The sequence below is a fragment of the Ornithodoros turicata genome, chromosome 4, assembly GCF_037126465.1.
Source record: "Ornithodoros turicata isolate Travis chromosome 4, ASM3712646v1, whole genome shotgun sequence".
Classification (NCBI taxonomy): domain Eukaryota; kingdom Metazoa; phylum Arthropoda; class Arachnida; order Ixodida; family Argasidae; genus Ornithodoros; species Ornithodoros turicata.
Window position 1 is genome coordinate 59,481,124 of NC_088204.1, and position 16,067 is coordinate 59,497,190.

Sequence of the window (16,067 nt, forward strand, 5' to 3'; positions counted from 1 at the left end):
GCGGTGGTACAGAAGACACGATAACAGTGATCGCTTCCAGGTTAGATAACATTTGAGATAGTCTGTTCCCTACATTACCTAAAATTCATTAACTCTTTATTTAGGGGATTTCGGGCAAAAGTGAGAGATCAGAATGAGAGACCATCCTAGTTGAAAGCCATTCCACGTTTAAAGAAATCCTGAAACACGCACCTGTGTTAAGATATCTACCCCCGAATTTTGATATGCAAATGAGTCGAAACCGCGGCGACCTGGAACGCACGGAGTACAGCCCTCATTTCACGTCAGAGAACCACCTGATTTGGAGCGATGGAGATGATTGGAGTAGGTGGCGACTTGCGGACCAGATAAACCGCTTTCCCGTGCAGATAAGCCTCCGTCGGCGAAGGTGATGCGCTTCTCAGGCACGCTTTTTCAGTTTCAGCTCATTTGCGTATTAAAATTCGGGCATGGATATCTAACGCAGGTGCGTATTTCAGAATTTTTTAAACGTGGAATGACTTTCAACTAGGATGGTCTCTCATTCTGATCCTCCGCTTTTGCCCAAAATCCCCTAATTAAAGAGTTAATTATAATTTTAGCTAAATAGTCATCTTGCAGTTGCATACTTTCTTCGAGGGGATGTCAGCCTGGCTGTACAGCTCAACTGCATGTATTTTGCTTTGGTAGATTTTTAATAAAAATTCTGTAACGAATAAAAATAAACACCCTGTATATATATTTTAGGAGTTGGATAGAAGTAGCATCACGAAAATCTGCTCTCGTAAAACTTGAGTGATTTTGCATATCTATAAGGTGTTTAATTGCAACACGAACTGATGACTGCAACCATTTGTGCCTCTAGTAGCTGTGTATATACATGGTGTCTTTTTTTACACAATTTTTCATAAAACAAAGACATCCTGTTTTCACTTCTATCTTCTCTGGGCAGGCAGACATTCTTGACCATGCGTTGCTCAACCATCGAATGATCTAATTACCTAAAAATCGTTTTCAATTATAAAAGCTACGAAGTTGTCCCAATGAGTCATGACCCATCTGTTCCCTTCGGTCACCTGATACCGTAGCCGTTTTCAGAACAAAAATCCGTTCAATAGATCGTCCGCAAAAAATTCGTGAAGGAACACCATTTTTGCCTTTGTTTTACTCATTGCACGACGCGTCTTTTCTTCGCCCCCAATATGAGAGGGTGAAAGAGCACACTATCGCCTCTTGCGTCCTGGAAAACGATTAAAAGAAAACAGAAAATGCAACCTAAGATAAGGGCAGTTCCGATAGTGTCACCCGATGCATTTGCTTTTGTTTTGTTTCAGCAAGTTAAAGCTCATCTTCAATGCACGAGGCGGCACTTTACTTTCACCCTCCTCACATGGGGAGTGAAGGGAAGACGCATCTCTGGAGATGCGCAATGAACAAAATAAAGAAAAAAATGGTGTTCCTTCACAAATTTTTTGCGGACGCTATCGAACGGATTTTTGTTCTGAAAACGGCTACGGTATCATGTGACCGAAGGGACCAGATGTTCTCATTGGGGCAACTTAGTAGCTTTTATAATTAAACTTAATTAACAATTTTTAGGTAATTAGTCATTCAACAGTTGAGCAACAGATGGCCAAGAACGTCCGCCGGTCTAGAGATGATAGAAGTGAAAACAGGATGTCTATAGCCCTGAGTTTTTTTATGAAAAGTCTGTATCGAAAAAAAAAAGACACCCTATAGTATCCTGTAATGGTATATTTAATCGCCTCGAGATCGAACAGTGTCGCCACAGTGCGGCAGTGAACTTCCCTTAGTGGGGATGCGCTGCTTGAGCCGGTGCTTGCGCTGTGGTCATCGTGCCCGAAAACGTGCTTGGAAGGCTTCGTTTCTGAACATTTGAGTTTTCCAAATTGCTTCAAAATTAGTGAAAATGACTTCGTGGAGAACTTTTGAACTTGTCTACTTCCCAGCACAAGCGTGCGTAGCAGGGAAGAAAACTACAGAACGTGCATATGTTCCAGTATGGGGATTCCAGTCGGCCTTTGTCATTTTTGTCACTGCGGTTCTCTGTGTCAAACAAAATATACCGAGAGCTAAGGTCGATGTTCAATGTTGTAACAGCTTTTTTTTCTCATAAGTATAACGATGTCTCACTTATTTATAGAATGGTTTCTGTGCTAGCAGTTTGACCTTACTTCTTAATGCCCAGTTATGATATTCTACGCGCGCTAAACACAAGTTGTATCGAATGTATGAATATATGGAATGCGAGGAATATATGTGAATGTATGAATATATGTATGACATGGGTGTTTTTAAATGTGTGAGTTTCAAACTTTCATCTCATTTCATCTGACCGCATGACAGGATTGACTTTTGTCTTTCACATACGTGATATACCTGCCACTGGAACCAAAAACTTGTTTTGTATGTAGTTATTACATAACCGGTATCATCCCACACAAAGTCAACACCATCCACACCGGTGTGATCACCTCGTAACATATTTTTGCTCCTATTAGCGAATGCCTGCACGGGATACGAATCAAATCTCAAACCTCTCTCTGACTCGCACGACGTGAAACCACCGCTGTTATATGACACAAAAATTAGCGCGAAGGGCTTCAGTAGCTGTTGGACTATTCTGCCCTGATGCAGTGTTGCACACTTGTACATTTGGATTGCCAAGACCAGTGTAGACAGGAATTTTGTTAAATTCTTGTTGTCTCGATCTAAGATAAAAAGGAAGAGGGAAAGACAGCTATATAGGTGACGAACAAATATTCGAGTGAGAACAGCAAAAGACCAAAACAAAATCTGGCTTGCAACAAAGGAATGACTTGGCAGTGTTTCCCTTCGAAAGCACGCAGGAGATTTTCTTTTCAGAACTTCGCGACTTCTACGTTTAGCAGTGCAGAAGTTTTTGTCAAGTTTCACACCTTTTGAGCGTTCTAAGCAGCGCATTTCAACACATCCGCAATATGTGAGGCACTGACAGCGGAATTTCATCCAGGAACACGGCGAAACCCGCGTAGAAAAGCCTGCGCCGGATCGTGCCGTATCCCCACTAGAGCTCCGTCATAACATTTTAATGACGTGGCGGCGCTGCTGCTGGCGAGTAAGGTCGACTGCATTTCGGGAGCGCTAAGGCACTTTATTTAGTTGCCATGTAAACCGTGGACGGTCGACGCTCCCGATCAGTCAACTGGGGACTTCAGTCGACGTTCGCGCCCATGTAAACGAAGTTACAGACAACATGGGAAGGTATGTAGACTAGTATGCGTTTATTGTTCATATACAACTTGAGTAGTATATATTAATACGGCATAATAACGGTGCCCGTATAAGAACCATACGGCATAAGAACCGTACTGTATAACATCCTTTTTCTAATCCAAGATGGCCGATTCTAATCCAGTTCTAAGCCAACACAATCCATTTGTAATCCGTCACAAGCCAATCCAAAGCCATCTGATTGGCCGCCATTAGCCACGTGATTGGTCCGCGCCAAGCCCCACTGATCTGATTAGCTGACCGTAGCTCCACTCCTTTATGCTAATTAGTTGGCTTGGCTCTGCCCAGTTCACGCTGAATGGCCCGTGCTAAGCCTTGACTGATCATTGATAGGTTGACTGTAGCTCCGCCCCTCTATGCTAATTACTCGGCTCTGCCCACTTCACGCTGGTTGGTGCATGCGCATCGCTGAGTACGCCCCCGTTATGCTAATTAACCGGCTCCGCTGATTGGTCCATTCCAAGCCTACTGATCACTCTCCCAGACTTTCTAAGCCCTCTGATTGGCCACCGCCACCGATTGGCCCGTTCTCAGCCCACCAACTAAGCCCGCTGAACATAGCCTTCAGTAGCGCCCGCCAGATGGCAGCGGCCCCACTGCGGCTTTATCTCAGATGTTCAAGCTTACCCATCTCCTTCATGCCGATTGGCCCCACCATAATGGCTAGCAGGTCCTGATTGGCGCCCGCCAGATGGTGCGCCGATCGCTCGGCGATGGCTTCAGATGGTTCTACCCAATTGGGTATCTCTATCTCAGATAGCTCTACGAGATCGAACAGACAGGGAAAAAAATACCTTTCGACGTTTATTGAGTACATGTTTGAGGAAAAGCATGGCAGTCTTGGAGAGGTTGATTCCTTTGATGCTGGGCAAGGTTCCGCGGAGGTGACGGATCATGTAGACGTCTCCGGGACAGCGGCTGAGAAAAATTTCGTCCTCCGTGAGCTGGCACTTCCGCGTGTACTGGATATCTTCGTAGCTGTCGCTCACGTCCAGCGAGTGAAGGCACGCGCGCAGCGATTCAGTAGCGTTCCTGTTCAGGTTAATGCCGGACCGCATAGGTACCACGTGCCACTCCCTGATGGCCAAGATGTCGCCAGGGCATTCGTGCGCGTACGTGTGCTTATCCTTCTCCAGCTTGATGCTCGCCGTACAGTTGCCGGCGTCCAGCGCCAGCGCGCACGAGACGAGCGAGAAGAGAACGAGGTACCATATCCTTCCAGTGACGCAGTCCAAATGATGCTACTCCTACTCATCCTCTGCATTATCTGTGCAACGGGGGAAAGAACGCCGGGTGAAATCCCGCTATCTACGTCATCCACTCGAGCTCCATATTCGCAGCTTCCGTACAGGTAGGAGTCCACGTCATTGTAGAGGTATCGTTTGTCGTCATACGCCATCAGACTTTTTTTCACATTTCTGATGGTGTACATGCACTGTTTCTTCCCCACTATTGACACCTGTTCGTATGATACGCTAGCGTGCTTGAATAGGGTATGTGGTACATATCATGGAGGAGGTGTTTGCGCACAATGTTCTTTTTGACCCCTTTAGCTCTTGCTATCTGTTTTCCCCCAGCTAATTTGATGGAATACATTTTGGCTTTCAAGCATATTACTTCCTCGATGGGTATGCTACCCGTTTCACTTTTGAACGCGCCAAGTCTACTGCGATTCCTCTCGCTGTACAGTGGATGATCACGATCGAAGGAAGACAAGTCTAAATGGTCGTCGGCGATCGCACATAACTGATCTTCGTAGTCCTTACAGAATAGGCCGAGGATCAGAGAGTCCGTGTCAAAGTAGCAGGTAATCACCGGACAAGTGAGCTTGCTCAACAGGGTTTCATAGTAAAACGAGTACATGGTTAACTTACTCAGTTCTAAAATCGTGAAGCCAATCTGCAGGGGGAAATCGCATCACAGTTTTCTCTTGCGCATTTCGTACATGACACAATCGGGGGACAAAATTTCCATTCGCACGCATTCCGCCTGACTCCCGAGGCGACTCGCCGTCTCCTCATCGAAGGCTATCCGAATGTCCTGCATATTAAATTTATTTAGCAGCGTACGCCCGAAGACCGCATTATTTGAGATTTTATAGAAATTTTTCTCGAACGTCGTGCTCGAGGCGACGCGTCTGGCAACATTGTCCTCGATGTAGGGACGCAGGAATGGCGCCTGATGAAATTTTAGAATTCGGTGAATTTTCGTCACCCGCATGCCCAATCTACAATAGAGCGCGAGAAGCGCGTAATGAACGACGTACTCGACCTTGTCCTTGCACATGAGCAGCAGCTTTTTGCTGTTCGCCGGCTGATACATTAACTCTTCGAGGAGCCCTCGCTGGAATGGTGAGAGCCATTCCTTCGGGACGACCGCCTTCTCGGGAGCCAGGGGGAAGTACCGTGTCAGCGCGTGGATCGATTTGGGATACTCCAAATCGCACACGTACAAGTATCCCACGTCCGAATCCGTGGGGTGACGCATAAAATCCACGGAGCTAAAATCCTCGACCCCTTCGAAATCGCCGACGGGGAGGTGCTTCATCATACTGAATCCGTAAAGATTGTTGCAATCTATGTACGATATGTACACCTCCTCTTTATCGGGATCATAGCCACTGCACAGCGGATTGTTAGCCCGTAAATGACGCCTGCTCGCCTGACAGAGTCTGCCTCTAACACCCGATTCGATGGTTCGGTACATGTCCTCGTCGATGATCAGTTCCAATTTTGCCCGTGTGTAATTTAGAGCGCATTGCCACGAATAGGATGCCAGAGAAACGCAATGAAGCAATTCCAATCCGCGCGCGTCGTAGCACAGGCGCCGGAAGTGCTGCATTACGTCAGCATGTAACAGGGCATCCGTTTTCAGGTACAATGCATTATAATCCCTCAGATTCGAGCATCCAAAATGTTCAAATACGTGCAGCGCGTACTGATAGTCTTCGTCGGTTATATCCTCCCCCGTCAGATCGTTTCGGAAGGCGGATTTTGCCGGCAGAGCCAATTCATCGTATACTGCGAACGAGCTAACGTGGCTGTACGGGAATACACCTTTACGAAGCAAAATTTCGTAGTCGTCTCCAAATACCTGCTTCAGGCATTGGAACGCCTCTGCGCCCCCGATGGATTTGAGGGTTTCCACGAGCTCTCCCAGCGACGAATTTAGGTACTGCAATGAAATGCACTTCATGGCCGAAATGGTATCTCTGAATAGAAATGTGCCAATTTCGAACGATCGGATTTTTGGCCACGATGGAGGGAGCCCGCTTCCACTCGAGAAGGTGAGATTCCCGCAGCAGTCCGGCCAAATCGTAGGCCAGATTGTGCACCATGATGGGCAGTTTTTCCCGCGTCGTGCACGCCAAGTTACAGTGGTTGCACAGCGTCGCGATGTAATTTGTCTCGCCGGCAGTACAACGCTTGGAATGGTCGTGGTGCCGGACACAGGGTAGATCTTGCGCGAACTCCCGCCCGCAGTACGCGCAGTGGGTGGCAGCTCTGTGCCGCGCTCGTTGCTCATCATTCAGCACCATTTCCGCGGGGCAGGCGTTCAGGGCGATCATCTCGTCCCGCATTTCCATCAAAGCTCTGACGCACTGCCTCACGGAATCTTCACCGTGGTGCGTCCTGATGCACATCACCTTCGAGTTGTGTGCGCGCACGAGCATGGCACAGAAGCTCGAGGTGATGTGACGCTGCATGCCAACACCACTGGGCGCGAGTACGCTCTCAGTGTCCAACGCGACGACGTAGTTATACTGCTGGCCGGTTTCACGTCAGTTCAGGCAGGGAGGTCCCATCGACCTCTTGGATTTTCATTATTTTTTTATATTTAGAAGGTCATCGTACATGATGACCAACAGCGGTAAAATGAATAATTTATACGAAATATTTTTCACGCAAAAAAATCCAGAAAATCCGTGTTTCAGTTCATCCGAATTCGAGTGTTTCAGTTTTGCAGTGTTTGCACGCGTATATTTCCCGAGTCTTAAAAGATACTGCAGTCAATTTTTTTTATGCTGTAGTATGCCTACAGGCCAGCAGTCCGAGCGCAAATTTTAGCGCGCAGGAGCAACGCTCTGTGATATAAAAAATGGCGAACATGCTCTCTCGTGCGGTTTTGTTCCAACTTCGACGCGTGATTTCTCTGACTGTAGAAATTCCTCACTACCCTATTTGGTATCACTTCACTCAGCTTTTAATGCTCTTTCATCTGGTATATATATCGTGCGTGTACCCCCTACAGGTATCTGCTGAGACAGGAAAATGTCAAGGTATATTTCGAAAAAACAAGGATTTTGAGCGTCCGTTTCTCGAAAAAGCCCATTTTTATTTCTTTTATATTTTGCCAGGACATGGCTGCTTCAAAAGGCGTACACTAGTGATTAGCACGTTAAAACGCGGCCCTAGTCTGCGTGCGTATTTGTCGGAGCCCGGCTGCCTGTACCGCGGGATGGCGGGCCTCGTGTCGATGCTCCCTTTGTTTGAGCAAGGTTGTCTGGCCTTAGCCTTACCTGAGCTATTCGTATGCAAACTTTTGACGTCCTGCCGAAGAAATAATTCACTTCTGGGAGTTAGTGATTCCCAACAAAGCATCATAATGAAATCCTACGTTGCCGTAAAGCCGTATTTCAAAGGCTAGGTCAAACTTAATGGTCAGCGAAGGTAAAACCTCACTCTTGCAAGCTCCGTACACGGTGATACCAATACTACACAAATAAATATCGAGTAAGGAATTGCTTTTTTTCAGGGTACCCGCAAGTTCCTGCGAAGCTTGCTTCGCTTCATTTTACGATATTTTTAAGTTATGCAGAGGGCTTTTAGCACGAAATGCGTGTGTATGCTGAACTTGCAGCAGTACATTTCTTCTCAGAGCTAGGGAAGTGGGCGGGTTCTCGAATTTGTCATAGTTACATTAGATACATTCAGAGCAGAGCCATAAGGGATACGCACCTAATGCACTTCGATTTCGCTCAAAACTGGACAGTATAGCCATACCTAGCGAAATACAAGCGTGCCACTGCGGAAAACAGATTTCCATATTCACATGTGTGGTAACAGCTGGCACGGAAACACACAGTTTTGGTGTGGTGAGCGAAGACTTCTGTCACGATTCAGCACAGTCACTGTTAGCTTCCATAGCTATTGAAGAATGTCTTGACTAGAATGTTCCTCTTGCAGCTAATGATTTACGTGTCAGATGGAGCGGCGAGCCATTTTAAAAATCGGCATAGGCCGTATGAGCTCTCCAAATCTACTTCTGTGAGCGCGACATGGCTGTTCAGGAACAGGCCACGACAAAAGTGCGTGTGACAGGATCGGTGTGACAGGAATCAAGCACCATGCCATGACACCTAACAGTAGTATAGATTCGAGTCCCACAACGACATCCTTTTTCTAATCCAGTTCTAGGAATTTCTAATCCACCACCCATTTCTAATCCAGGTGAAGCCAGGTTTAATCCAGGCTCCACCACTTCAGGTGATCCATCCAATTTCTATGAGATTGGCTACCCTTCATTGCCGCATTTGTTCATTCGCTCATAGACACCAAAATTATCTATTCTATTCAATTCTAAGTTGGCTCATAGACTTCCAAATCGCTCTTTTTTCTAATCCATTTCTAGGAATTTCTAATCCACCAGCCAATTCTAATCCAGGTCAAACCACTTCTAAGTCCTCTGGTTGGTTGGTCACAGCTCCACCCCTTCATCCATCAAATTTCTATGTGATTGGCTACCATTAATTGCCACAACATCTGCTCACTCGCTCGTAGACATCAAAATGATCTATTCTATTCAATTCTAAGTCGGCTCATAGGCTTCCAAATCGCTCACCTGTCTATTGGTCCGGGGGTGGTCACTTCCATCCATTTCTAAAACCTAGTGATTGGCTTGTTGGCTTCCTGTCATACATGCTCGATAGACTCATTTGTCATTTCCACTCTCTAGTTACTCGGTCACACGCTTTCAACTGCATATTGCTTCATAATTCCAGCTGCAACATAGACAACCGCTCGTGGGTCAATCCCATTCATTTCTAGGCCAGCTCACAATTCCCTCCAAATTGCTTATTGGTCCGGGGCGGCATTCTTTTTTAGCCTGCGTCGACTCTCAGCAATGGTTGGCACACAAAAACATGGTAAATAGTTTTCAATGTTTATTGAGTACATCATGGCAGTCTCGGAGATATTGTAGTTCTCCCTGGGGACACATCCATGCACGCTGTATATCTCCGCTAACATCCATAGTGTTCTTCACATAGGTACTATATGGATCACCCAGGCACTCATCCCTCTCTGTCCATGACCCAGAGGCAAACCGCAGGAGAGAACAGCATGTGACAGAAGCATTAATTCTCTTCCTGCACATCTTCTGAAGCAAAAAAGAATATTATGAGCTTCACTAGTTATATCACCCACTTAAACTTACCATATTCATAGCTTCCATAAGGATAGGAGTCGATGTCATTGCACAGGTATCTCTTGTCGTCGTATGCCATCAGACTTCTTTTGACATTTCTGATGGTGTACATACACTGCTTCTTTCCAACGATTGATACTTGTTCATTCGATACGCTCATGTGATTGAACAAGGTATTGCAGTATGTCTCATGGAGGAGGTGCTTGCGTACAATATTCTTTTTGACCCCTTTAGCTCTTGCAATTTGCCTTCCTCCAGCTAATTTGATGGAGTACATTTTAGCTTTCAAACAAACTACTTCCTCAATAGGTACACTACCAGTTTCGCTTTTGAATGCCCCAAGCCTTCCACGATTCTTTTCACTGTACAGTGGATGATCCCGATCGAAGGAAGACAAATCTAAGTGGTCGTCGGCAATCGCTCGTAACTGATCTTCGTAGTCCTTGCAGAACAGGCCGAGGATCAGAGAATCCGTGTCAAAGTAACAGGTAATCACCGGACAAGTGAGCTTACTCAGCAAGGTTTCATAGTAGAATGAGTACATGGTTAATTTACTCAGTTCCAAAATCGTAAACCCAATCTGGAGCGGGAAATCACATCGCACTTTTCTTTTGCGCATTTCGTACATGACACAATCCGGGGACAAAATTTCCATCCTCACGCATTCCGCCCGACTCCCGAGCCGACTCGCCGTCTCCTCATCGAAGGCTACTCGAATATCACGCATGTTAAATTTATTCAGAAGTGTTCTCCCAAAGACTGCATTATTTGAGAGTTTGTAGAAGTTTTTTTCGAATGTCGTGCCCGAGGCAACACGTCTGGCAACATTGTCCTCGATGTAGGGACGCAGGAATGGCGCCTGGCGAAATTTTAGAATTCTGTGAATTTTTGTCACCCTCATGCCTAATCTACAATAGAGTGCGAGCAGCGCGTAATGAACGACGTACTCGACTTTGTCCTTGCACGTAAGCAACAGCTTTTTGCTGTTAGCAGGCTGATACATTAATTCTTCGAGAAGCCCTCGCTGGAATGGCGAGAGCCATTCCTTTGGGACGACTGCCTTCTCAGGAGCCAGGGGAAAGTACCGTGTCAGTGCGTGGATAGATTTTTGATACTCCAAGTCACATACATACACGTAGCCAACGTCTGAATCAGTGGGGTGACGCATAAAATCCACGGAGCTAAAATCCTCGAGCCATTCGAAATCACCAATGGGGAGGTGCTTTATCATACTGAATCCGTAAAGATTGTTGCAATCTATGTATGATATGTACACCTCCTCTTTATCGGGATCATAGCCACTACACAGAGGGTTGTTAGCCCGCAAATGACGCCTGCTCGCCTGACAGAGCCCGCCTCTAACGCCCGATTCGATGGTTCTGTACATGTCCTCATCGATGATTAACTCCAATTTTGCCTGCGTGTAATTTAGAGCGCATTGCCACGAATAGGATGCCAGAGAAACACAATGAAGCAATTCCAATCCACGCGCGCTGTAGCACAGACGTCGGAAGTGCTGCATCACGTCCGCATGTAGTAGGGCATCCGTTTTCAAGTACAGTGCATTATAATCTCTCAAATTTGAGCATCCAAAATGTTCAAATACGAGCAGCGCATACTGGTAGTCCTCTTCACTTATATCCTCCCCCGTGAGATCGTTTCGAAAGGAGGATTTTTCTGGCAAGGCCAATTCATCATACACTGCAAAAGAACTGACATGGCTGTACGGGAATACACCTTTACGAAGTAAAATTTCGTAGTCGTTTCCAAATGCCTGCTTCAAACATTGGAATGCCTCTGCACCACCCATGGATTTGACGGTTTCCACGAGCTCCCCCAGCGACGAATTTAGATATTGCATGGTATCTCTAAACAGGAAGGTGCCAATTTCGAAAGAACGAATTTTTTCCATGGAGCTGGCCACAATGAAGGGAGGTCGCTTCCACCCGAGAACGTGAAATTCCCGCAGCAGCCCGGCCAAATCGTAGGACAAATTGTGTACCATGATTGGCAATTTTTCCCTTGTCGTGCACGCGACGTTACAGGGGTTACACAATGTCGCGATATAATTTGTCTCGTCCGCACTACAATGCTTTGAATGGTCGTGATGCCGGACACGGGGTAGATCTTCGGTAAACTCCTGTTTACAGTACGCACAGTGGGTAGCAGCTCTGTGCTCAGCGCATTGCTCATCATTCAGCACCATTGCGGCGGGGCAAGCGTTCAGAGCGATCATCTCATCCCGCATTTCCATCAATGCTCTCACGCACTGCCTCGCAGCATCTTCTCCATGGTGCGTCCTGATGCGCATCACCTTTGAGTCGTGGGTGCGCACAAGCACAGCACAGAAGCTAGAGGTAATGTGACGTTGCATGCCAACACCACTGGGTGCGAGTACACTCTCCGTGTCCAACGCAACGACGTAGTTGTACTGCTGCATGTACTGTATTTTAGTAAATTCTACAAAATTTTCTCCGGGTTCACAAAATTCTAATAGGATTTCGTTCACGTCCGCGCAAAGGCGTCGATGTTTCGCCATGCTCTTTTCCTCATTAAAAGAGCGAGTGCAACGTTCGCATACGAAACGCGTGTTCTTTCTCGTCAACAAACGCTCGAGGGACTTAATTCCGAAAAATGCTCGTCAACCTCCAATAAGTGAATTTTCTTTTCGCTTTCCAGTTTTGGGGGTCGTGACACGTGCACTCCCTGATCGACGTACGCGTACACGTACACAGATATCCTATTTTTCTTTTCGAACTCGTCCAGATCAGAGAATGAAACAGGGAAGCGAGTCGGCCACCAGTAATCTGCTGCATAATTTTCACATTTTTTCCACGAATTCCTTTCCTGTGGATGCAGGAGAGCGAGTGTATTGTATTTAAAACATTCACCCTCCTTGAGTGCTGGTAAATGGATATTCGTTAACACGTTCCTGCGTTTAGCCAAATTTGTGGGAAGTACCCCCTCGCATCCAAACTTTTTAGTTTTCACAGCGGAAATACACATTTGAACTTTTTGGACGTCAGTGGATACAAACCCACTACCCTCGCGCTGGTAATTTTCAATGCGCCCGGTGGACTCCTGAATCACATCCATCAAAGTATTTGCGATAGCTCCGTCGCTGTGGACTTCGCGAGCAAGCGCCATAAAATGAGCTAAGTGTGTGGTTACATCCCCTCGATTTTCTTTCATCATTAGAACGTCAGAACAAATGCAAAACCTAAAGGGTATTCTTTGTGCTCGCAAAATAGCAATTATATTGTGGAGGTGGTTCATTAAATATTGTCGCAAGTCCTCTACTCCCTGATCGTGAACAGATGCCAATAGCACAAACGCTTTGACGATACCTCGAAATGCGCTATCAGTTTGAAAGAAAGGCAGGAAGGAAATGTCCACATAGGGATGTGATCGCTCGACGTGAGCATGCAATGTGGCAGGTGAAATGTCTGGAGAAAATGGTGAATTCTCTTCCAATGGCTCATCGTCCATGATATCATGAGGATCAAAAAAGCAGAACACGCATCTAGGCACTGAAAAAAAAAAAAGAAACACTAAGAAAACGTGCACCACAGAGCGTGGATGAAAAATACTTACTTTTGAAGCGAGCTCCGCACACTCCCGAGGCGATGCGAAGACTGCTGCCTCTTTACACATCCTCCCCACTTATATAGCGGCGACCTCGCTGCATGCCCCAACATGCACGGGTGCGAGGAGTCGTCATAGCATAAAAATAACTCGCTCTGCATGTTCAAGGTCGCAGCTTGCCCTTGGCTTCAGGTAATGCTCCGTCCGCCTACACCATTGCCGCACCTGAGCGCAAAGTTCGCGCTCTCATCACATGTCATTCCGACATGCAAGTCGCTTCCATGAGCATGCACACACCCACCCCTTTTTGTTCACAGTGGCTATGGAATTTCAATAATATTACTTAAATGAAACAAATTACAGTGAAATGCAGATTCATCTCAGACAGGAATTTCTGCCCTCAGCGTAAAACCCTCAGATACCAGCATTTCTGCTCGAATAGCAAAATAGCTATGACTTCAAAAATTAAAGCTAACAAACTACCATCAACTGACAAAACACCCATTTCTCCTATCAGATAATTATTGCATAATGCTACATACAGTCGCATTGCCCCAGCATAAAGAAACCACAGGACAAAGGGTACACAAATTCACTTAAGCGATGAGGGAAAAGGCTTAAGACCTCAGGAATAATCGCAGAGTCACCACACATCGCTACGCGGCTAGCACAAGATAACAACAAGATACTAGCGGCGGGTAGAATCGTAACACTGCTAAACAAGTCCCAACATGCCATGATGACGTCACAAACCAAGAAAAAAGCACACACGCGCGCACACACAGCAGCTCAGGAATGCACAAGGAGAGGTGCTTTATTGGAATTTCTACTCCTGGCTCAGACACCAACATTTCTGCTCAAATACCCATAACTGCAAGATTAAGTACTGCTTACTTCATCGAGCACCCAACAAAATCAAACAAACAAACAAACAAACAAAAACAAACAAACCCACTTTCCGTGATAGAACACTATTCAGCTTTACCAAGTGATTTTCTTCTGCTTTAGCAGTGAAAGAAAAAAAGAGCCATGAAAAATTACACGTACTTTTGCTTGATTAGCTATAACTGCAAAAAAAAAAAAGAAAAAAACGAAGCACATGCTAATAAACGGAGAAAAAGGCACCCATTTCTGCTATCAGATAATTATTGCATAATGCTACATACACAGTCGCGTTGTCCCTGTGTAAAGAAAGCACAGGACATGGGTACACAAATCGAATTGGGAAAATCACTTCTACTCGCGCAGCATAATAAGCTGATTTTTTTTTACGGGCGAAAATTTCAATAAGAAGCCACTGCTATGCAAGTGCAACAACCCTTACTTTTAAACCAACATTTCATGCAATACCACATAAATTTATCACTCGAGTCACACGAAAAGGCATACACAATGTACTTACTGGTTAAGTGGGGTCACAGTTGCACACACACACACACGCAACACAGACACAACGAGCGACAGTGAAAAATAAGAAATTACACGCACTTCTGCTCGAATAGCAAAGTGTCAAGCATGACAAAACACATTTTCTACCACCAGAAAATTATTAAACAGAATAATTCGCAAAAATTAAGCTTGTGTGGCAAACACACAACCTGAGGAACACACCCATTCACATCTGCTTTCTGAATTTGTTATACAGGCGTGAGCGATTCGATAAGAATGTAAAGCACGCTGCTTGGAGAAAGCATATATCATGTGCAGCGCGGTCTACTCTATTGAAAATGCAATAAACCTTATTTTTCAAAATAAAAAAAAATCACAGTCGGCATAATATACCGCAACATCGGCAATATCACTGAAGTCAAACACATTGAACTTACTTGTCAAGTGGGGTCCCAGCTGCACAAACGCGCACGCACACTCACACATTTTTAGTGCCTCACAACGAGCAAAAACCCGAGGTCTATTCACAGCCACATAAATTCATATTATTCCTCACGTCAATAATTATCCAGCCATCGTCAAAACGGGGAACACGCATATGCCAATGCGAAACAATAGGCCTTCGCGCCGGATGTAATACGATATCGCCAGTCGACCGTCCCAAAGCAAAAAAGAAACACTGCATCTCAGGAATGCATGTTGCCTATACATCCAAGAACAGCGTGCAGCAATTATAACACAGAATGAGATTAATTTCTTTGTACTTTTGTTTGCTTGCATATAAATATTTCACAAGAAATATTACAGAGTGTAAAAGGAGAACAGCATTCGCTACACCCTGTAGCTCTTATCATTTTTAAACAAACCAGTTTTCATAACCACACTACCATTCACTAAGTAGGGGAGTCACTAATGATTCAAATAAGATAAAATATCATTCCATCATCATTGATTGCAAACTTCACGCAAGAATAAGCCACTGCTGCGCGTCGTATTTTTCTTATAAGAAACACCAAATCTCGCCGTGTTAAACACCAACAGCAACGATTTTTTTTGTATTTTGTATTTAATTTTGTCGTTTCCAGCAGCTCATTACTTTGTGCGAGTCATCAAAAATTAAAAATTTCTGATCTGCTGCTGTTAAAGTGATAAAACAGTGTGCCTGCACGGGGAAACTATAACGGAGCGCGCGTCATTGCGTCAAGCGTGTCCTAACTGCGTGAACGGGCCGGGATGCGGCACACGTGGGGGGGCACACTGTTTTGTGCAAATTTTTAATTTTTGATGACTCGCACAAAGTAATGAGCTGCTGGAAACGACAAAATTAAATACAAAATACAAAAAAAATCGTTGCTGTTGGTGTTTAACACGGCGAGATTTGGTGTTTCTTATAA

General features: G+C 45.4%; 1 protein-coding gene across 2 annotated transcripts; it reads right to left on the reverse strand.

Annotated features, from left to right (window-relative positions):
* Positions 1-9,416: 9,416 nt before the first annotated feature.
* LOC135393244 (uncharacterized) lies at positions 9,417-12,322 on the reverse strand. Of its 2 annotated transcripts, none has more exons than XM_064623727.1 (2): positions 9,709-12,322; positions 9,417-9,648 (listed from the first exon to the last, which is right to left on the reverse strand). In XM_064623727.1, the coding sequence occupies exons 1-2, from the start codon at positions 12,236-12,238 to the stop codon at positions 9,629-9,631; spliced, it is 2,550 nt and encodes an 849-aa protein (XP_064479797.1). In that variant the 5' UTR covers positions 12,239-12,322; the 3' UTR covers positions 9,417-9,628. The 2 variants fall into 2 exon arrangements, with proteins under 2 accessions (XP_064479797.1, XP_064479796.1); XM_064623726.1 differs by having other exon boundaries at positions 9,417-9,651.
* Positions 12,323-16,067: the final 3,745 nt, after the last annotated feature.